General features: G+C 37.7%; 1 protein-coding gene and 1 pseudogene across 5 annotated transcripts in view; both read right to left on the bottom strand.

The window, feature by feature from the left end:
* The window catches only part of CACNB4 (calcium voltage-gated channel auxiliary subunit beta 4), a 208,052-nt gene that overhangs the window by 13,997 nt on the left and 170,219 nt on the right, over positions 1-23,836 (bottom strand). For 4 of the 5 annotated variants that reach the window (XM_016151102.2, XM_016151103.2, XM_016151105.2 and 1 more), the window contains 8 exons: positions 20,374-20,504; positions 19,291-19,367; positions 17,805-17,824; positions 17,508-17,588; positions 16,157-16,215; positions 8,603-8,712; positions 3,518-3,669; positions 1,687-1,782 (listed from right to left, as the gene is read on the bottom strand). In XM_016151102.2, coding sequence (XP_016006588.1) covers positions 1,687-1,782; positions 3,518-3,669; positions 8,603-8,712; positions 16,157-16,215; positions 17,508-17,588; positions 17,805-17,824; positions 19,291-19,367; positions 20,374-20,504 — 726 coding nt within the window. Of the gene's footprint in view, positions 1-1,686; positions 1,783-3,517; positions 3,670-8,602; positions 8,713-16,156; positions 16,216-17,507; positions 17,589-17,804; positions 17,825-19,290; positions 19,368-20,373; positions 20,505-23,836 lie in introns of those variants that run through there. The other variant, XM_036236526.1, reaches the window with a different exon arrangement.
* Positions 5,757-5,874, bottom strand: LOC118613987 (annotated as a pseudogene).

Genomic DNA, 23,836 nt, shown 5'->3' with positions numbered 1-23,836 from the left:
TGGGCCAGTTCCCTTTTATCGCTCACAGGCATTTTCTCCAGGAAATATGTAGTCCTACTTCCATTTAGGTCTCTGCTTCCCAGAAGAGCCAAACTGATATAATTATCCTTATTAAACTGCTCTAAAACTTGGAAACTGTCGCATAGTTCCTGGCTTTGGGAAGTTAGTTATAGAGTCAAGGGCTGGGTAATACATTCTTCTGTATTTGCTCAGTGCTTTAATCACACATTCCACTGTGTAAGTGGACTTCATCAGCAGGCACTGTGAAATTAGACTTCTTAACATAGTGCTCCAGACTCCATTCTATCCAAATTATCTGCAGGCAGGTAACCAGGTGTTGGGGGCGGGGGGAAGGTTACAAAGGGAGGAAATTAGCTTTGGAGCCAGATAGACCTAAATCCAATCCTAATTTTCTTTGTAACAGAGAAATCATTTAACCTCTCTGTCTTCAGTTGCCTCACTATATAATGAGGATAATATTGCTTATCTTACTAGGTAATTAAGGATTAGAGATAATCTATATAACACATCTAACACAGTGTCTGACAAACTGTAAGCATCTAATAAAATAATGCATTATTACTCATTTCCTTTACATTCTTTCATTCATTTACTCATTCAATAAATATTTATCATGGGCCTACTATGATAGGAATTTGAGATACAACAGTTAATTGGACAGGCACAAATCCCTAACGAACCTGAAAAGTTAGGCATATTATATCACGAAGTGCATCCAGTGATTAAAACAGAAACACTTAGATAGTGCTTATTAGGTGCCAGACACTGTACTAAGAGCTTTACCACATATTCATTGATTGAATCTTTACACCAACTCACTGAGATAGGTACTTGCTCAAGGTTGCATAACCAAGGATATAATCCCTGGTGTCAATTTGAACACAGGAAGTCTGGCTCCAGAGTCTATACTTTTAACAGCTATGCTGTGTTGCCTCTCTCAACATCTGAATTGGATTTTATGCTTCCACAGAGCATAACAGTCCTTACACAAGTATATAAAAAAAATCTAGTGAATCAAATCAGTGGGGAAGACAGTTATTTCCTTTAGAGAAACGCAGGCACAGAAATTAGTAAATCGGCTGGGCCAATGCAGACACTGATCAACCACTGGTGATCCACGTGATAGCAGTTACCGCCCGCCCCACCGCCCTTCCACCATTTGCCTGGCTTCCAGCTCAGCAGCTGTTTTCTGGAATTGGCTCTAGGAGAAAAGTTGCTATAATATGGCTTTTCACCTTACTTAACCCTGACCTCTTCATCCGCTCTAACCGCAAGGCTCTTCCAGTTCCAATAAATTCTCAGCCTTCAATGTCATAATCTTTTATGCCTATCAGAATTTTCAGGCAGAATAGTTAAGGAAAGTCAAATTGGTATGTTTTCTTTTTCTTTTCTTTTTATAAAAGTGTCCATATGACTGATGTAAGTAGTTTGCTGAGTGTTTGCAAAGTAATCACGGATACTAAGTTCACTTCCTGTTATATGGCAGACATCACCCAGTTCCGGAGGCCTGAGTGTAGTCAACACAACAGCATCAGTTTGTTCCAAGAAATTCTTTCGGTTTATTACAACATATAAATATCACCATCATTCTAGAATAAAAATGACAATGCTAATAAGAAAAAAAAAACATCAAGAATGATTAAGACAAAAAGTGATTGTACTTACTGGGGGGCATTGTGCAAGTTTATCAGCTGCCACCAGTTGCACATTTAAGTGTTTACTTTGGGACTTTCCTCTAGATTTAATCAACCGCTGTAAAACCTGATAGAAGAAGACATGAATCTGAGATACTGTCAATAAGTTGAAAGAAAACCAAATAAACCGAGATCCTTATTTATAGTCTGTTTAGCATTGAGTATTAATAGAGAGAAAATACAATGTGACAAATCATATTTATAAACTCCGTAATGACATCATCCACTTACACTGGCTTTCAGTTATAGTGGATTTGATATGTTCATCCTATCCTTGCTCCATGTGAGGGTCTTGGTGGGATCTTGAGCTCCCGCCCTAGATTTTACCCAGAGATTTCAAAGAGAGCCCTGCAAAAGTGGAGGAACCAATCTGTACCAGGTCATTTATGTCCAAATTCAGCTGAGTAATATTTTGATTCACTATCTCAGTGTCAGATAAATATCAGAGTCATTTATATATTTGGTCTTTTTTGTCACTGATAATTATCGAGGCATTCCAGTTTAACTGTACACTAATAAGATAAATTCATGATAGAAATCTAAGCAAAACATTTGTCCTGGTATATTGCCACTATAAACCAGTGATATATCTGTCTTTTAAGTACAGTTATAACTGCATTTTGCTATACACTACCCATTCCCTTAAAATTTTGTTTTTAGCTGAAACAGGGCCCTCCCTGCCAAAACAACACTAGTGTATGAGGCTCTATGATACCTCAGCACATATGTCCATGAGGACCCTACCTCCTGCATTTGCGAACCCCAGGATGACTGGGGCAGCAGGGAGAGAAATTGAAATCTATTCCACTACAGTGAAGGGTGCTTGAATCCCCTTCAGTTATGGGCAAAAGAGACTTCCAGATGGTCAAAGCAATTTCAGTCCATCCTAATGATTCCTCAAAGATCCTGGTTTTTTCAGGAGTCCCAAGTTCATCCTGCGCAGAACCAGTGGCAGGGATGGAAGGCTGAGGACTTCAGAAGGGCTGGGGAAGGGCACAGCTTCTTTAGGCATCCACCCATGACGGGAGACATTACTGTTCTGGCTGGAAGTTTAATCAACATTTAGGGACTAGAATGCACAATTGGAAGCACTGAAAAGCAACTGATTATTACAGTAGTACCTTGCAAGTGTATCTGTTTCATCTTAGCTTTTTAGAATATCATTGCTTTTTAAAAATGAAAGAATACGTAAATCAAAAGTGACCAATTTGAGACTGTCTCACTTTTATTTTTCTCTCCTCTGATGGCATGAAGTATTCCATTGTGCTTAATCACAGAATAATTATATTCCTTGAAGAACCCAACCTAAGCACAAATGTAAGAGTCTATAATGTTTCCATAAGAGATTTTATACAGCAACATTCAACTTTATATATGATACATATAGATACCTTTCTTGAACTATGTATTCTCCCAACTGATGATACAAGAATCAATATTACTCAAGAAATTTACCAAGATAGAACCTAAAGTCTTTGAAAAGCCAGAGTTGACTTTTCCTTGCCTTTCTTATTATTTTTTTTAAATTTCTATTAAACTCTTGCATAATTGTTTTGTGGGAGAAACAGACTAGATCATGAGCTTTTGGAAGGAATGGACTGTTTTTTATTTGTTATCTCAGAATTTCTAGAATCTGTACAAACTGTGAGAATTAAAAACTGTACTTATTAAAAAGGGTCTAACGAAGACATTTTTCTTTGCCCACTAACAAAAAAGTACAAAGCACACACACACACACACACACACACACACACAAACACAAATAGAGCTTCTAATTCTTAAGATAGAAATGAGCTAATTACCTTTGGAGATGAGACTTTCACATGAACAATAATTGGTGCTAAAGAAGTCTTTATAAGTTGTGCTGGGTGATTGATGGTGTCCGCATCAAGAACAACCAGTTGCAAAGATCTTGCCAACTCAAAGATTCTTTCAATTTCACTTTGTACTTCCGCTTAATGAAAAATAATAAAGAACAGGTCATGGTTACTTTTATTACTTAGTTTGTATATTTTAAAAATAGTACTCCTTTCAGATATGTTTGTCTACGTTGAAAAAAAGAACATTTTGAATTTACGTATTCCTATCTAACTTAAGATCTTTTCTAAAGACAGAGGGATGGGTTGAGTTTTGCATAAAATCAAACAGTTGGTGAAGAAATTGAGATAGCAATTTTGATTTGCTTCTTATACTCACCCTAATATTTAACTATGTATATAGTTATGTTATTTTTTTTATTGTTTCTTTGTCTTAAGAATTTTATTTTAGCTATAGAAGCTGAAACTACATTTAGGAAAAAAACTGAAATACATGTGCAGAGCATCACACGGAAAGCAAATTACATTGAAATATTTCTACCAATCATCCACTTATGTATTAATATTTTAGAGATTTTTTTAAAACCCTCAAGTCACCTATTTTGACTGTTTGCACATTTTTATACCTAACCATGGTTGAACATTCTTGGTATACCCTGATAACCAGCGTATTGCTAAGTCTTAATTCAAGTATTAGGGCCAGTGGACTTGTTCTAAGGCATAATTATCTTTAGTATTATATTTTAAAAGAACAAGATCAATTATATTAAAATGCCGCACTGCATCTGGATGCAAATCTATCTGGGTGGCTATCATAGCCAAGTTACTCGAATGTGCATGAATCTGATCGAATGAAAAATCTAGTTATTGTCAGTCTCTAAAACAATTCAGCTATTTTTTAAAGCAAAAATGAATTATCTATAAAAACATAATAGAGCTTTCTGAAATACAAAAACAATTTTAATGTATATTTTGTAAATCATCCTAATTTGATTATTTAGTTTCAAAGAGATGATCTTATTTTGCTTTATACTTATTTTTATTTTTGGCTACAGGTATGACCTAACAATGTTGTAATCTCATCCAAATTACACAGAGCAGACAACGCTATCTAATTTAAATTACTTGAAAGATGACCTAGGAAAAGGTGATGTTGCTCTGAAAAGGGCTTGTACCAAATCCCAATTATTATAGTGGTGGTTATTATAATAGACTGCCATTAAATTAACATATCCAAACTATTTGTTTTGCTTATCCAGTATAAATTCAAGTTCATGTCACCCACTGCAAAGTTCTGCCTTCCATAACCGAACAGAATGACAGGGTGTGTGGGATCATGAATGCTCAAGACTATCGCGTAACTCGCTTTTCTTGGGCTCTACATAATAGCATAAAATTCTTCTTTCTCACGAAATCACTGTTTTCATATTATCTAATCTCAATGGCCTGAAAGATTTCATGTTGCTTTCAAAAGTAACTAGCTTTCAAGATATCAGTGTAAAGAATTTTGACGATTAGGCTTATTTGCAAAATTCTTCTAAAATAACATTCTACATTTGTTAGTAATAGTAACATACCTGTGTCTCTTTTTCTAGCTTGTCAAAAACAGTTTTAAAAAGATATTTTTCTTAAGAGAGAAGTTTGAAAAATAAAGTTTATTTTCATTGTAGTAAATTTCAGCCTCAGGCTGTTGGGGTATTGCCTCCATTTGTTGTTTTCATTAAACTGTCACCAGTTTGATGTAACTCCTGGCCAGGACTATACTAGAACAAGTTTATAATGCTTGAAGCTTCAAATCAGAACACAATATTTTCTGAAGTAGCAAAAACGCAGTGACGCAAACTGGACTGCTCCAGTTCAAAGAACCCTCGAGGTACTCTGAGTCTCTGTGTAAATAATTCAGAAATACCTGGGCCATATTTACTCTGCACCAGCAATAAGTGTGGTTTTTAACAGGCCCAGACAGAAGGCATACCCACTGCTTAACCAACACAAAATTCATGGGCAGCGGGCACTCCGACATGAACAGAGAGGTGTTCGGGCAGAGCTAGCCAGGAGGCTGCAGAGGGCCACACTATATACTGGAGTGGGTCTAATACATGGGAAATATGTATGTAGAATGAAATATCTAAGTCATATGTGTAAGGAAGAGAAATGCACATTTATATACATAGCTTATTTTCTTTCTCCTTCCTTCCTTCCTTCCTTCCTTCCTTCCTTCCAAGGCCTACGGCACCTGGTATCCTAAGTAGTCTCCCATCCAAGTACTAACCAGGTCCGACCCTGCTTAGCTTCCGAGATCAGAAGAAATTAGGCACATTCAGGGTAGCATGGCCGTGGACTACACAGCTTATTGTCTTGAAGAAAAACTTTAATCAAACTCAACAATCTTGACTACCCTGGCTGATTCTCAGAAGGGTTCCAATGGAAGTTTCATCATGATCTTATTCCACACAAACGGAGCTCCGAGAAGTCATGAACTGTGATGCTGGAGGGATCTCAATGAACACTATAACTTGACCATGACTTATCTAGACCCACCTCTCTCTAGTGCCTCCATCACCTGTGATCTCTCTTTTATCCAAATGTTTAAATTACTATTTCAATGGTTCCCTAGGACTCAAAGCTACATTTCCCAAAGTGAGTATCCTGGAACACCAACCCCTTAATATATCCTAAGGGAAGAAGGGGTTTTTCTGCAAGTGAAATACTACGTACTATAGTAGTTTCTCTTGGAATTTCAGACCTGCATTATCCTTTGTATCTTAATGGCTCTAAAAAGTCTTCCAGTAAAGAAATCTGCCAATCGTTTGATACAAACTTTCCAAATTTTATTTGAACATGGAAAAAAATTTGGATGTAACAGCTATTTCATATCTCGTAAAACTAACGTTTCGTGGAATCTATTTGGAGGTCTCCCTAGCAAAGCATACTAGAGTCCCAACATACTGGTCTCGATCTGCTTTTTCAGTCTCTTTCATTGCTCTAAACCATGCCACCCACTCCCCTTTTCTAAGTATGCTCTGTACAAAATTAGCTGTTTCTCAGCCACTTGATGCTTTTTATATGTTGATGCCTTTGTACATTCCTGTCTGCCTTGAAGAACCAACTCAAATATAACTTCTGTGATGTCTTCTCAGACACTTCTTACTCTCTACCCTTCTTTCTTTATAGCTTAACTCTTCACATAAGTCCATTTATCAAACCGTATTTTAACCATCTGTTTCTTCTTTCTGTTTGCTCCGGGGTAAAATAATTTGCCTTAGTCATTAAGTCTGGCATAATGCATGGCACATAAGAGTTTATTAAATATTTGATGAAGGAATCTACAAACATGCATTTACAAGCAGGCAATCAGACATAAATGGCTCACACAGTGGTTATTAGAATAGACTGTCATTAAATTTAACTCCAATGGTTGTGGTATATGAATTTACAGAGCAAAAGGAAAAACCAGTGAACTTACATCTACCTTGTTTCCCCCTCAATTTTTACACTAACTTTCCCCCACACACTCCACTGACTGACAATAGATGACCAGACTATACAAATGACTTCAAAGAATATTCATGAACACCTTGGCTGGTGCATACAGTTAAGAATCATGGAATCTAGCTTATGTTTTCTGGTGTTCTTGAGCATCTCATTACACATCAAAGGAAAGAATGATTAAAAGTCAAAGTCACTGTGAGGAGTGAGAGGACAGTGGAAGACAGGAGAACAGAGCATAGATGCTTGTTTGAGAAATCTTCAGTCTAATTTGGCATGCTCTCACCCATGATATTTGACTTTAGTCCTTTCCTAATCTGTTCACTATCATCAACTCTGCCATCATCACTTCCTCAAGGTCAAAATATAGCTCTTTTACAAGTGTTTTACTCTATATGTAGAAGGCACTAAATACAGGACTTAAAAACCAAACCAAACCAAACCAAACAAAACAACCTCACTGATTTCTGGGATCTTGTCCTTGCAAGCTCTGACTATTCCATTTGGGATGTTTAGCATTATTTCGTAAAGCAACTATCCAACAAACATTTATCGAGTAATTCCCTTGTACTGATCCCATGCCAGGAGTATAGAGGTGATATTCTGTAGGCTCTTTCTAACCTGTACAATTCTTGATTCGGGGTCAAGTCACAGCCTTCAGTGAATTCTTGTCGGGATGTTTGGGCATGCAATCTATCTTGAAATAGTTTTTAAGTTTTCAATCACATATGGAGCTCATTCCAGTAGTTTAAAAAATGCAGTGGCATAGAAGACCCCTATCTTTCCTACTCTGCCCATGAGGAAGAGGGTAGTAAACAAGTTGCCTCCGAATGTGAATGCAAAAGAGATTCCTAGAATGACTATGCCACTCTTGGCAATCATAGAAACCCACAAATAGGCTTTTCAGATAAATGTTGTGATTCACCAGTAGCGTGGACTTGCTTCGGTACATAGTGATTCCACAGTCCACAGCCCTGCTCATAGATGGCTTGACGGAGCTAACCACAAATAGCACTTTTTTCCTTCTCCATCATGGTGAATTTCAGGATGCCTTCTAATTGATGCTCTGGGAAAGACATGTTTAAACTCCCTTCATGTTATTACTGGTGGTTACTATTTCCACTTAAAGGTGTGACTATTCTGGGTACTACCATATAGCAGCAGAAGCAAAACTAAGAACACCATGATCTAGCTTTCTTCTAAAGAGCTGAGAAGGCTGAACACCTCATTTCCTTTCATGTCAGTGTGACTCAGGTATGACAGATATCATTAGCCACATTGAAAACCCTGGGCAAATTAGAGATGAGTGGCTTCACATGGTTAGGCAGAAACAGACTAGGAAAGCCTCTTGAGGGTTCTTCCCACCAGCCTACTAATTGGCTAATCGACAAGAGTAGAGAGAGGAGGCTCTGGCTGCAGCAGGACCCGGCTTCCTTCTTTTCCGTGGGTTGCGTTCTCCCATTAACCAGCACTGCCCCATTCAGAATGTGGAGCAAACTGGAAAAAATGCTGACAAACACAACCCGTGCCATCCCAGTCTGAAAGCATAGCTTGGAGAAGTAGCACATTTGAACTTCTTACCTAAGCTGGACCGAGTGTTTGAACGTTCAATTATTGCTCTCTTGCTGGGATTATTTAGGACGGACCTCTTAGCAAGAGAAATGTCAGCTGTCACTCTTGTTATTGATATCCTATGAATAGGAACATAGAACAAAACAAGCCAGTAAAAATATTGTGAGGTTTCCAAGTACTTAATAACCACTTTACATACTACAGTGCAACCATAGTAAAGGAAACATTGGCCACAAGTATTTTAAACAGACTTTGGCTAGTACTAAAATATGAGCAGAGCAGAATGGAGGAAGGTTTTGGCTATTAAACAAAAAATGATTGCAGTAAAAATGTGGCTCCTCCTCCACTAGCGTCTACCTTGCTGAAATCTCTTTAATGTTTACCATACCAGGAGGGAATCAAAATATACGAATAAACCATGCTCTTTCTAGGAAGCAGCAATACAATTTCCCTACAATTCACAGCTGAGTTGCTCTTGAACAAGACCTTTAGGAACTACACAAATGCTCTTCCCTGGCTTATTAACGCTGTTGGTCAAACGGGGAAGTCCTCTTCATTTTGATCATCAAAGACAATCAACCAGCGGGTAGCTATGGTGCATTCCCAGTGCTAGACAGTTAATTTATGATACATGAAGCATCTCTACACAGGCCCAGAGGGATTTTTTTATTTCTAAGAATACGAAAAGTATGATTTATTTTCTGCCAGAATAAGATTCTTCAGAATATTTGCATATAACTTTGAATGCATATGGTGTGCAGTCAAAAGACACTGTAATTGAGGGCAATGTGAGGATTACGCCAGGATTTTGTTAGAAAGTATCCTACAGTCATGCAATGGAATAAAGCAGAGACATTGCAAATGAATGGAGAGAAGGGTTATTTGCATATGATTTATCAAATGAGAATCTCTGGAATTTAGTTTTAAAATTCTTTATTTTAAACTGGGATTGCACAACTTCAGATTATTATCTACCTGTAGAATGCAAAGAATGTCTCTCTAAGCCACTTACTGCCACCACAGACCTCTCTCCATTCTTATCTTCACAGCTTGGCAGAGTTCCAGAAATGAGACAAGGAGAGTAGTGCCCCTTACCCTTTGTACTGAGTTAGCTCACCTATTCTCCTCCATTTTCAAATTCCTTTGGGGGTTGGAACAGGGAAGAGGTGGAGTTATTAACAATTATTGAGTCGTATGTCAATAATTGTAATATCTCACACTTGTTTTGGGACAACACTGTCAGCTCTCTCAGGAAACTTCACCTGACTTCAGTGACCTGAAGCCCTGGGGAGAATTAAAAATATTATTTTTCACAAATGGCTGAAAATTACTTTTTTAAAGTAATAGGCCGTTCAAAAATCCCGGTGCCATTTTAAAGCAAAGTTACTCCTTACTTGTGTCATTATATTTATAAGCTGTAGGGGATCGAGAGGTTTACAATTTTTAGAATTTTGAGGCTCTAATAAATTTACTTGAGGCATTTTCGAATCGTCTTCTGCAAAAACCAAGAGTTTTGTGAAATACCTCCAGGGCCACTGACAATGCTAAAGGGAGGCTGAGCTGGTGGAGCTCCAGCTTCCCCACCCTCAATGCCAGGTGAACACCTCTGCATTTCCATCTTCTACAGTGGGACTTTATATGTGATTTCATTGCAAAAAAGTTGTTCAACTGCTAAAAGACATTGTTTGGGCAAACACTGGCCAACTAAAGTTTCTTCATTCTACCAAGAAGACAACTGAAACACAGAAAGGAAGTCTCACACATTTAGCTAAAGGCTAAGAAGGTCTACAACACAGGCCCTCAACGCGAGGCCAGTACTTAGTCACCTGACTTCTACTTCTCTTACAGTTTCAGTTTTCTTCTCCAGCAACCTCAGAGATCTCCAGATAGGAACCAAATTATCAATCGCAGATGCCCAGTCAGTCTTGGCCAAATGCTGATATAGATGGTCAGGATTTATTCAGGTGGAAGTCAAATGACCCCCATATCTGAGTCTTCATTACTCAGTTGGCTGCTGCAACTTGAGGCATAAAATCTCACAGGCAGCCCTTGCAGGTCGTAGCACCTTTTATTTACAGAATAGGGTTTGCTTGTTTATTTTTGTTTCTGTTTTTGTTTTTATTTGTTTGTTTGTTGTTTTAAGAATAAAGCTGCTGGTTAGAAACATACAGTCAAAACAACTCAAATATCTGACTGGAGGCTAGTGGGCTGATTTAGGAACAGAATTCAACTTTCTAGAATAATTACTTTTAAAGGGCCCAAAGAGTCTATTCTGCTTAACTGAAAATCAAAATTTTCTAGTTCCATACAAGCCAAATAGTGGCCCTAGGTTCGTAAAATTTTAATAGATTACAAATAGATGCAAACTTTTATTTTTTCTGGGTTATAAACACTTTACAAAGCCATTCTGGACACATCTAAACTTTTACCAAACACACACACACACACACACACACACACACACACACACACACACACACAGAAAGAGAGAGAGAAAAAAACTGCCTCATATATTCCAAAAACAGGAAAAAGTTTGGACAATATAGTGTTCTTTTTCTTGTTTTACTTGTTAATGAAATACCAGCTAATTTGTTAATACAAGTTATTTCTTAACTAAAGTACACACATGAAAGAGCTCTAGAGAAGATAGACACAGCCCCAGAAACCCTTTAATAAGATAAAGCAGGAGTTTCTAGTTTCTAGGTAAAGATGCTTACTCTCATCAACAACAGACACCAAATTCAAACTTTTTAGAAAAGTTTCCCCAGCAATGTAATTACATTCACTATTGAATGCTATCTAGTTTATATAATTTTTTTTTCCTTAAAATGATATCCTTTCTACATTTTTTCCCTTGCTATATTCACACCCTCTGATGTTTTTCAGCACTTCCACACATCCTGTTTGACATACATCTCCAAAAAGTTCCCTTGGAAATGTTCCTGTGCCATAGTATCTGTAATTACTAGTAGGTAGACAGGAGACTAACAGAAGTCCAGTTACTCAGTAAACGATATAGCAGCAAATGTCACTGAAAACTAGCAAAAATCATTCTCTAAATCTAGCAAATCTGAGTCCCAACTTTTGCTTATTTCTGTTTTGGAATTCATCATAATTGCTGCAATACATCATGGGCTATGAGTATTAGTTTTCTGTGATTTCCTATGGAAAGATATTACTTTCAGTTACAACACTTTCATTAAAAAATAATTAGTATTTCCATGTTGATAATATCTATACAGCTATAAGAGCCTTCTATACCCTATCCTTGCTACAACTAATATACAGCCCTGTTAGTATATTTATTTTTTTGTGTCCTAGTGTTCATAGAGAAAAGTGTTCCAAAGAACAGACTGTCAAGACAACAGGGATGGAAGGCAGACATAGAACTGAGTGCTTTCCTGCATCTTTCTCTTGCTGATTGCATGACCACGGACAAGTCATGCCACATTGTGAGCATCAGTATTACAATCAATATAATAGTCATAGTAGTTTTGCCAAACTATCTCACAGGATTGTCTTTAGGAGCAAACAAGGTAATATATAAAAGTGCTTTCTTAAATCATTGTTCATAGTGTCCTATGTTGATAAGCACATATATAATCTATGTGAGGCAATGATTGGAGATTTGCAGACTTGAAAAAGACAGTTTCTTTATATCCTATACTCAAAGTTAGCAGTCTACCATGAACTCACCCACTACCAGAGTCCATAAAATCGATATATACTTTAAGGGTGGGAGAATCAGGTTGGACATACTGTAATCAAAACCTGCTAATTTAAATATTCATGCCTGTCATTAAAGTGTTCAATTCATTATCTCTACTGTTCGTCCACTGATGAGTCTGCATTTGAATAGAGAATGGGAGGAGGAGGTGATCAGAGAATGATCTTGATTATGAAATGGAAGGCATTGTGCTGTTCTTTTTCATTTTTTGACTGCAATTACAAGTTGTTTTCATTCCTCCATGGCTTGGCTGCTTCGCGACAGCGTCAATTGTTCTCATTTCCTTTCATAAACAAATACTACTTCGAGTTTACCTAAATTGTATTCTCAGCCTCTTTTCTTTAATTCTTTCTAAAACCCTCTTTTTTCCCTCTAAGTACTCCTTGGCTAATAACTTCCTTTAGCTTCAGATGCTATCTGTATAAGTCACATAATGTTAATTTAAGATTTTGACCTATGATCATATCAGTTGCAACGTCTCCAATAACTAACATATAGCTGATCTGATCAAGTTGTCAAAAAGCCCGAAGTAACAACTTTACCGGGATTTGAAATGATTAGCATAGATCAACAAATTGATCAAACTACTTGCTCTTCAGCCTATGAATGGCAGAGTCAACCAGCTGAACAAACCTCATCCCAAAGGATGACCCCCCAATATACGTCTGTGGTGTGAAATGAAGGCAGTAAAGCTCTTGCCTCTGTGCATCCACTGTGTCCTCACCAGGCGGATGCCACTGTAGCAGCTTGTTAGGCTCACTTGGTTTATGATCTGGGCACAGGAACTGTCAAGATGTGTGAAGATCCACATGTACAAGGATCCCTCACAAATCACTTTATATTATGCTTTTCATTTTTCTTACATGTATTATAGTTTGACCCTACAAAAGCAGTTATAGCAATACTATTGTATAATAAGTAGCTCTAAACTGACACAATTAATTTCTAAGGTATCAAAAGAAGGCAAGTATATGATTCTGTAATAGTCGAACTGTTGGACTTTAATCCAATTTGTCAGATTATTTCCTAAACGAGATCTGAAAAAACAGTATTGGAGAAGAAAGCCTCTTAGCCAATCAATCCTTTTTTTTTTTTTTTTTAAATAATAAGACTTTCGACTGACTATTTTGTCTGACCTACTGCATTCATGGCCAATGAGACACTGAGTAGGTTTCCAGTAGAACATGTTTATGCTGTGTTGCTGTGCTAAAGCCTTCCGTGTAATTATTCTCTTGGCTGGTTTAAGTTAGAGGCTATTGGTTGTTTTCTCTCCTTTATTAATTGGTAAACAAAATGTAGCAGATTGTTATAGCTCAAAACAGGACAGACATGTCAGAGTCATTGTGAAGCTACAAACAAATCTCTTCTTCCTTATCAAAGTCTCCACATACACTCAACCGATGGATTTATTTTGGATTCTTCTGCTGCATGGGCCTCTTATGATTCAAAAGCAAGTCTACTCACCTACTCCCATCTTTAGTATCTACCTTTCTCCAACTGTGCCGTACATCAGATCTCTGTGGGGCTGAGACTCTTTCCCCCTAGCTACTATTTTTGCTATTGTTGGATCCTTCCTCAGATCTCTAGAATCTCTGCTGTGTCATCAGACCCCATGGAGCACTTGGCATTGATATTATGATTCTACTTCTACTAACACCATCATCAATAACAGGTGTAAGTGCTTGATGCAGACAGAGATTTGGAACAAATCTCTGCTGTTACAATTAATAGCATCTCTGGGCCTGAGAACCACAGATTCTTCATTCTTGAAAATAGTAATTAAATAACTCATTTCCTCTTTGCTAAATTATAATAATTCTTTTCTTTTTTCCCATTGGGCCTACATTTCAAAGCTTTAACATCGTCATTCATAAGGATGTTATGTAGGGATCAAAACAATCTAACACAAATTTTGGCTGTATCATGTGACAAAATTTGTTCAACTCAAGGGCTGTTATCCGTCACTGCTCAGAACTTCCTTAGGTAAAGGCACCAGAGTTTAAAACCACGTGACTTCAAGCATAGCTGAAGGATGTGTGCATGTGCAACCAAGAACACAAGACTGAGCCATGCATGCCAGGTGCCTCCAATCCATGGAGACCTGCAGGAGGATAAAAGTATGGCCCAGATCATCAGAGGGCAAGACCAAGACTAATACTATTAAGTCAGAATCAGAGTTTAGCTGTTTCTCAGTAATGCTTCTTAAGAAGGGAATTCCCAACTGCCAAAAGTTTTCAGACAGAAGCAGATTATCCATCTGTTTGTGGTTCTTGAAGAAAAGATATTAGAATAAATTTTACATTTTCCTCCAGCTCCAGCATTCTGGTATTCAGTGCTATCCACTTGTTTCCTTTGTAACTACCTCATTCTCTGCCTCTTTTTTTTTTTTAAAGGGGGGAATAGGATAAACCCGTGGCTTTCTTACAGATCTTGGGTCCACTAGATGAAGGTGGTAGGCACTGTTATTTGTTCAACAAAATCTATATCCTCTTCCTCCTGAGCACATAGCTACACTAGATATTTCCCAGCATCCTTTGCAATTAAGCATGACCATGTGACCAAGTTTTAATCAATGAAGTGTGAGAGTCAACACGTGTCACTTCCACTAGTATGCTCCTCTCCCCACCAGCTGACTGGAGAGACCACCCTTGGGCTGAGGGCCCCAAAAGATGGGCAGAACAAAGTTTCTGCCCAGTGCTTCCTTCGCCTCCTTTACCCCTCCCTTCCGCTCAGCTGAGGCACATCTGCTGCAGACTGTTAAATGAGAAATAATAAGTTTCCATTGTGTTTGAATCATTATATATTTTAGGGTCTATTTATTAAGACACCCTGGGTTCTACTAATGTACTTAGCAATTCACATAATTGCAGTGAAGTATTCTGCTTTCTTGAACTAAAATTTCAATTTATTTTCTTTGTATATAGTCTCAGAAATAATGAATATTTTAACACAATTATCCAGAAGGCTTTCTTTTTATGAATACATACAATTTACATTTAAAGCATTATCATTTTTTTCCTTAAAATACCATATTTGTTAAATATTTGGCAAGTAGGATGCATTTAAACATACTTTTAGTATACACTATTAAAATTTTCTTCATTTCTAATAAGTCTTGAGGTATTTTCAGGTGATTATTTTTAGATGATGTGTACTCTGCATTGTGAAAGAGCTTAGTACTTACTAGTGAGTAAATATGAACTTTTTATCATTTCTCTGCAAAATACACTCATTCGAGACATTTTTCACAAAACTTAAATGATAAATTTATCTGATAGCTAAAGACTGAGACATATTGATAATGGTGTAGGATAAAGTAGATCAATAAAATAACAATATAATTTCTACTAAAACAAATAGAAACTAGATAGCTAAAGAAGTATTATTCCCTACAAAATTAGGAGGCTTATAATGGAAGCATTTCTTGCCCTCTTCTTTTGAGGGAGTTGATACATACATAATATGTAATTCTCCAATGATATTACCCAGCTTGACCAGTGAGCCACATATTTATCAGAAATATTCTACATTTTAAGTTATAATTTTCATAAAACAAGTTTGGTATGAATTCACAAACAAGTAAGAAAATAAAGACAAACACATACATTTAAATAAAACAAATAATTTCCCTTTTCAAAGCCCCCTTTCCCTTGGGGATTCAATACTATACTTCATAATTTCATAGTTTCAGAGCTCTTTCATTCTATTCTTCCTGGAATACTGAGTTAACTTTCAATTAGAGATCTTTTGCAATCTCTGGAAACAGATGCACAAATCAATCTATCATACATGCTTGATTAAAGAAAAATAAAAATGCAAAAATATCTACATCTCACCTCCCATCAAACCTGTGCTTCAGGAAATCAAAGAGGGCTTTCTGCATCATGTCTGTTACCTTTGCAGAGGTGAGAGAAAAAAGGATGAGGCAAACACAGAGAGAGAGAAAGAAGACAAAAGTGAGACAGGTGGAAGGGAAAGGCACTATGACTGACCAAAGACAGCCAGTCCTCTTCTGAGGGGTAGGTTACTGTGGAAGGTGTTTTTCATTCTTAGTCACTTGCAGTTATTAAATTCCTCCCCCACCCCACCTTAGTTCTCCTCCAGAGTGTTGAGGAATGAACCAGCAGTGTTCACTAGACCCAAGACAAACCCTCTCTTCTTATTAGGCATTAAAACTGTCACCCAGAGACCACAATAGGCTGGCTTTGTACCTAGGTGCTGCCTGTCCTTGGCACACTTGAGTGGTGCTTGCCTCTGGTGAGGAGCAGCTAGAACCCCTCGGGCCAGCCCTGGGCTCAGCAGTCCTGCTACTTTGCATGTTGGTGGAAATTCCCTGCACCCAGGGCTGGAGGTCAGTAGACCACTCTCCTACTCTTCCTCTGACATTCTCCACTGAGAGAGGGAGGAGAAGGGAGAAGGAGGGGGAAGAGGAAGGGATAAGGAGACGAGGTTCTTAGATCTGTCTCAAAAAAATTTATTGCTTTATCTAACACATGTATACTGAGCACCTACTATGTGCCAGACATTGTCCTAGTTCAGTGGGAATGGTGGCCTGGAGGTTGCCTGCCTTCAGATTTTAATGTCCTGCATATTATCTATACTAGCACAAAGTCAAAATGGCAACATCCGAAATGTAGTATATCTAAGCCTTTATTCTTTTCCTTCTTACACAGCTTAATTTGTAAAGATGTTTGCTAATAGTTTTAGTGGAGTTTTTTTTTCTTTTCTTACTGTATGTCTCTTAAAATAAAGAAGCAGAGAAATATTTGGAATATGCCATTGATTTGAGATTTGCTGGTGCTTTCAGGGTTTAGGTTTGCTGTCAGATTGCCTATATGTTCCATTGTGTTGTTTATACTCTATTATTTCTAATAGTAAAGGCAACTGTTGAGATAAAGTCTTTTTCTTTCAATTTAACGCAGAGCAACCCTTTGACCAGACCTTTCCACTGTAAATGTTTTGAGAGAGATATTTATTCCTAAACAGTGTAATACATAACTGATGAGAAGAGTGACAGAAAGGGGAGAAAGAGCGAAGAGCCATGTAAGCCCCTCCCTGCACCACAGCTTTCACATGCTGAGAGGCAGCTTTCATCGGTACTTATAACACCCTGAAGGAACCCCGCTCCAAACGTCTGTCTCTTAGTTTCTGATCAAGAACAGAAGCATAACAAACTGGTATTTGTACCTCATAACCTTTCAGTGACGGCCCCACTAACACCACTGGACGCATGGATGGCACGACATCATAAGGAGGAATGTGCTCCGTCTGAAAGAGACGATGTGACACATGTTACAAGGTGAGGATAACTACACCTCTTCAACATTCGTAATTCTCAAGTCAAACGAACAATGATTACCACAGGTCCCCACCAACGAGACTCATTCCTTATTTTATAGTCATTTAGGTCATTGAAATGGAGCATTGCAAGGCATAGATGGATAGAAACCTTAATGGCAAATTTAAAAAGGAAACACAACTTACCACTTTTTGCTTCTGTTTTGCTAAAAGACAACAATGAGAGCCATATCAAAATATGTAATCTCTGTAAATGATATTACATGATTTTAAAAGATGGAAGAATGTACCAAATTGTCCCTGTAATTCTCATCATTTCACTATCGCCCACTCTGGAGAACACTGTTCTATTATTTCATTCAGGACAGGCCAATTTTGAAGACATTAAAAACAGACAACTTCCTCCCTGTATGAATGACCTTGTATCCTGATTTCATGTTGGGTGGGGAGGGTAGACTTCGTAACAACATTGGAAGTTCTGGGCCAGCATGGGCCATGGGCTGCTCCCCGCTGAACACAGCATAAGGTGTGGCTGAGAAAAACTTGGACGAATAAAATGTGATAAAAAGAAACTTAGAATAACAATTTGGGTAAAAATGATCATCGCTTCAATCACTCGCTATTTTTAGATTTGTAATTTGATGAACCGTGAGAAAATTTTGCATTCTTAAGTCTTTTTGCTCACTTTCCAGGATATTGACACGTTTTTCCTACCTTCAATTAAGTTTATAACCAGTTGTTTCTGTTCTTTCTTGTTTGTAATAGCTGCAATACTCTAAATGTCCGACAAATGGGGATGATGCAAAATGTACTAAATATCTCATTAAAGTGGTTTTGTGGTCATCTACGCAGGTCCAGTCCAACTGGGGACAACCCCAACACCTGGTTTGGTTCGGAACCACCCTAAGTTAAGGAAGTATTCACAGGAAAAAGAACCCAGATACTCAGAGTTGTTCCAGAACCAGTCCAGTCTCCTACAGGTATGGTAGGATAGAACAGACCTTGGACTTGTCATTCTGAATTGGTAATACTGGATGCCTTAATGCAGCATTAGTTCTGAGCCAGAATGAAATAAGCCTATAGAAGTCAAGGAATGCAGTAGAAGAAAAATTCCTACTTGAATACCTCCACAATTTACAAATGCTCAACAACTTCTGATTGGACCACCACTGTCCCTTCATTACTGTTAATTCCAGACTCAGTTGTCTGCTGTATGAATAGAATTGAGGTCACCTGGGCCTAGCTTCATTGTCTGCCTCAACCCTCCCATTCTCCACAGCCTGAGCTGTAACAACACATTTTAAAGTTTCCCACAGAGACTGAAACAGACCATTTTCTTGAGAGTCTACAACTTTTTTAAAAAAATTGCCCCTCACCATCTTAAAGCTCGTTAGGTTCTTGAATGGAATAATGAATTTGCTTCAAATTGGTTTACACAATGGTGGGTAATTTTCAAAATTATATGACACATATCTGAATTTTTAGTACCACAAGTGCCCTTTAAATCAAATCAAATTACTATAGAAAGCAAAGGTATCATGAAATATCAAGTACAAAATATTTCAATCAAGCTTTTAAAATTGTTTCCAAATCAGTAAAAATACCTGTATGTATGTTCAAATATTAAGCAAGGAATATATTCCATTAAAAAGACTTTTACTAAAGCCCTCACCTGTTGATGTGGGTGTTGCTCGAAATGTCCCTGATACCATTTCTCCAAGACTTGAAGAAGAATTTCCACTGGATTTCCTAGGATATGGAAAAGGAACTTAAGAGTCATTCCGTAGATTCCTTGAAAATAGAACTTGAAAGTACAAAGCTTTCTTTGGCCTTAATCTTACCAAATAATTCAAAACACACCAAATCTTGCTATAGAGAACTTCAAAAATCTGTCCAAATGTTTTCTTTGACCCCATTTCTCAGAAAAAGTAGGAGAACTAACTGGGACTTGGAAACATTTTGCAAAAATATCTTAGTTATTTGATGCAGAAATCAGAAGAATCACTGACAGGAAAGTTCTTGTTAATGGCTTGCTTAGCTAACACTGGTCACCAGGGCACCAATGGGATGTCAAACACAGTTCAAAACAAGCAGTAAGTCCTGGAAGAAGCATCAAATCAATGCTTCAGTGTAGCCACATAACATGTGCAGGTTCAATAGGATTCTGATTTCTCTAAGCTTTGGTGTATTTATAGGACCTTTAAATATCTGCACTCTGAGATCTATGTAGCTACTTCATGAGTTTGCTAAAGGCTCATGAAGCTCATGATGCATTCGAAGCTAGGCAGAGTCTTCACTCCATTACCAAGAGATGGTACATGTTACAGAAAGCCCTAGGTGAAGAAGGTGCTGCTAGTACTGAGACCTGCGTGTACCATCACATTCCATGCCGACTTACGAGAGAGTCTCTGAAAGGAAACTGAGAAGAACCGTGATGCCAGCTCAGGTTAGGTTCCCACTTCCTGTACTGAGAAAGGATGCCCTCCATGACTCTAAAAAGGAAAGCTTAGGTTCCAAGGAGAGTTTGTTGAGGCTAAAGAAAAGTATGGAATTCATGTTGATCCTAGTGATGCTAGGAGTCAGGAAGAGTAAACTATCTGAAATGTTAAATTACAGAAATACCTTATACACACAAAAATGCACATTATGGAAAGCATGCATTATGAACCTAATGAGCAAACCCGAAAATATCGCCTAATGTTCCTACCCTCACCAAAAAGAAAATGAAAAGTTTATAGAATGGAAGAAATCTTACCCTCCATGAAAACGTCCTCTTTTTTGTTCTTGCTGAATCCGTATGTTCTCCAATCTCAGTGGACTTGGAATAAAGCCAATCTCACAGCCCTCTTTCACCAGCCTTCCTATCCACCAATCATTGTTATATTTCTGGAATGCAGAAATAAAATTGCTATCAATAATAATTCACTTATGTTCATATTCCATAATTAATTTCAGAGGACTAGAAAAATGAAACACTATTCATATTATATAATATTATACTATATTATATATAAACACTATTTATATTAGACTATATTACATCTATCAATCTATCTCTCATCCATCTATCTATTATCTATCTATCTATCTATCTATCTATCTATCTATCTATCTACCTACCTACCTACCTATTTGAGGGGTCCATAGACTAAAGCAGAGGTCTGCAAACTTTTTATGTAAAGACCCTGAGAGTAAATGTTTTAGGCTTTACTGTCCACATGGTGTCTGTTGCAACCACTTGACTCTGCTCTCATAGTGAGGAAGCATCCACAGACAATATGTAAACAAGTGACTGTGGCTGTGTTTCAAAAAATCTTTTCTTTCCAAAAAATACAGAGGCTAGATTCAGCCTGCAGGCCACAGTTTGCCAATCCCTAACCTAAAGTCAGGTCCTAACCTTTGGATTCCTTTGGTCCTTAGCAAAAAGCCTCAGCCAATTCCTAACAAATAGATTTCATAAGGCTAAATATGCATCGATGAAACTGGAACTCTGGAAGACAAAATGGGCAAGTATGAAATGAAATACATTCAATAATCCATTTTTTTTTTTTTGTCAAAAGCTGTCAGGTAAAAATTCACAATACTGTCTGTTATCTACTCTCACTGGGGAAAAATTATAATCCTCTGAGGGGAAGTAGAATTTTCCACCCTGAAATATGCCTTTTGAGATACTGATTACTTTAAGCTGGTGATTTTTAAAAAACAAAAGACTCAGGAAAAATCTTCCCCTCTAACTGCCTAAAAAAATTTAGATGGAGGACCTGCTTCAGGAAGGAAGCTATTGTCATAGGTAACTATAGTTTAATATGAACTAAGTGTGATAGACAGAGAAGGACCTAGTAAGGCCCATTTGATCAAAGTCCTCTCTGTGTCCCACCATTAAAGATGGCCCAACAAATACTTATTTGCCAAACCTGCTTTTCCATGTAAATCTCTTTTATGACCTTTCAAGTCTCTAACCGCCCTCCCCCTCCCCGCCCCCCGACACACACACAGCCTTTCTCTTTAGCTCTAGAATGACATATAAATCTTAACTGCCCAATCTGTTCTTGGGTCTCATATTCTTAAGGAACCCTTGTATGTACATATGTAATAAATTTGGTTATTTTCTCCTGTTAACCTGTCTCATGCCAATTTGATTACCATACCAGCCAGAAGAATTTAGAAGGGTAGAAGGAAAATTATTTTTCCTCCCCTACACCTTGAACATAACAATCTCCAAATGGCCTGAAGCCCAACAGGAACACAAGGATTTCCATTTAAATAAAGTTTCATAACAGGTCAACTTGAAAACAAGCCCACACAAAGGCTTCAATCAATATGGGGTGAGACTGTCAACATGGCCCTATTTGATGGGTCAGTAAAACTGCATCTATAATAATAGACTTGCTGAGTCCTAGGGTAAAAGACATATTTAATCCAACCCTCCTGCCTCAAGGGAAGTTTTCAGCTAGGTGACTTCTAGACAGCAGATATCAGTCCTACTGTTTACATCCTCCAGGGATGATTCCAAAAACTTCCTTTATAATTTTTATCAGTGTTGGGCAAGATAATTCTCTAGCTTTGATCTAAAAGTATATATACATATTTTTTTCAAAATGTAATAACTTTATGTAGTACACTTGCCTTAGCTCAGAGAAAAGCGGAATTTATACATATATAACATTGACACATTGTAATGGAAGAATGGATGGTTTCATTGAATCTTCCCGGCATGAAATTCTGTGTAACTTTGAGTAATTCCGAGTAGCAGCTTCATACTCAAAAGCAAAAAGATAAAATTTAGCAATTTGGCTTTTATTATGCACACTCCCACACAAGACATACATGGCACGTAGTGTGAGACTGCACTAAAGAAATGTGAGTTGACCCAACAGAAAATCGTGAACAATCTAGGTCTCAGTTTCTCCCATCTTCCCAACTTTTATTTTAAGATAGCAAGCCAAAAATACCAGCCCTTTTTATTTTGGAAAGAACAAAAGGCAAAGGGACCCTTTTAGAATCTTCGGTGCATTGGCCTGGTATTTAAATTTTACTGTGATAAGGACAAAACAGACTCTGAGTCATGGTTTCCTAGGGTTTAAGTTATTTCTTGAAATTAAGTTAGTCCACTGGAATACTAATTTATTAAACGGTACCCAAGTGACCTGAAAGGGCTTCCTGAAATGGTTACTGAAACTTCCTAATATGTTTTAACTTAGTTCTAGGAAAAAGATGAGACAGCAAGGATCTGACTCAGTGTTAATGAAAGTTTTTTGAGCTACTTAGGAGAAAGTCACTACATACACTTAAGAGCTTAATTTGATCATCGTGATATGTGATAAGGAGAGCTGTAGCTTTTCTCCCCGTTTAAACTTTTTCATTACTGAAAAAGTAGTTAAAATAGTGCATAATAGATGACTTAAGTGACAGATAAGAGAAAAAGCTACACTCTAATTGTAAAATATGTTCGTTTGTGTTGACGTTCTGGGAGCGAGTACCAGCTTTCTGGCAAGGTCACCATAGTGTTGTTCGAATCCTTCTCATTTTGATTTCTTTATAATGATTAGTGCTTTGTCTTTCTAAGATGTTTCCTTGTATGATATTTCAAGATCTGAAACAAGCGGCTCTAATCCACATAGGGATTACAAGCTCAAATACCATACATGAACTGCCAGACTGACGAGAAAGTCACTGATCAAGGAGAATGTAGCTCAAAAAGCAACCAACAGGACAAATTAGGGGTATTGATGCGATGGAGGAAAGCAATAAAATATGGCAAGGTGGGAATGCTGGCGTGAGTGAGTGTGCATGGAATTTATGAGAACATCTCTTACCTTTTAAAATGCTGCTTCTCCTTGGAAATAATGAGTGTTAACAATTAATGAACATGGCTTGGTCATTTCTAATGGGAACAGTAGACAAAATCAACAACCATTCAGATGCCAAGACACATGCTTCAGGTTGAGGGTCCTTGCCTTGTAGGCAAATATGTATATCCTAGCCTCATTCACCATCGAGAAAGCACACACTGTCAAGCTGATGCTTCCTCAGCTTCCCATTACCGAGGCAGTCTGCGCCTGTACCCATCTTTTTCCTGCACATTACAATGAATAAGTGTTTGCCTTCCCACCAAAGGGTTGTCCTTCCACTCAGGGTCTGGAGCCCACCCTTCTTGCCCAATCAAAAACTTTACTCCTTTACCTCCCTCTCCTTTCCCATTCATCAATCTCTCTTTT

This window comes from Rousettus aegyptiacus, unplaced genomic scaffold (assembly GCF_014176215.1).
Source record: "Rousettus aegyptiacus isolate mRouAeg1 unplaced genomic scaffold, mRouAeg1.p scaffold_m13_p_2, whole genome shotgun sequence".
NCBI lineage: Eukaryota > Metazoa > Chordata > Mammalia > Chiroptera > Pteropodidae > Rousettus > Rousettus aegyptiacus.
Note: the sequence above shows the minus strand (reverse complement) of the source record. Positions and strands in the feature narration are given on the sequence as shown.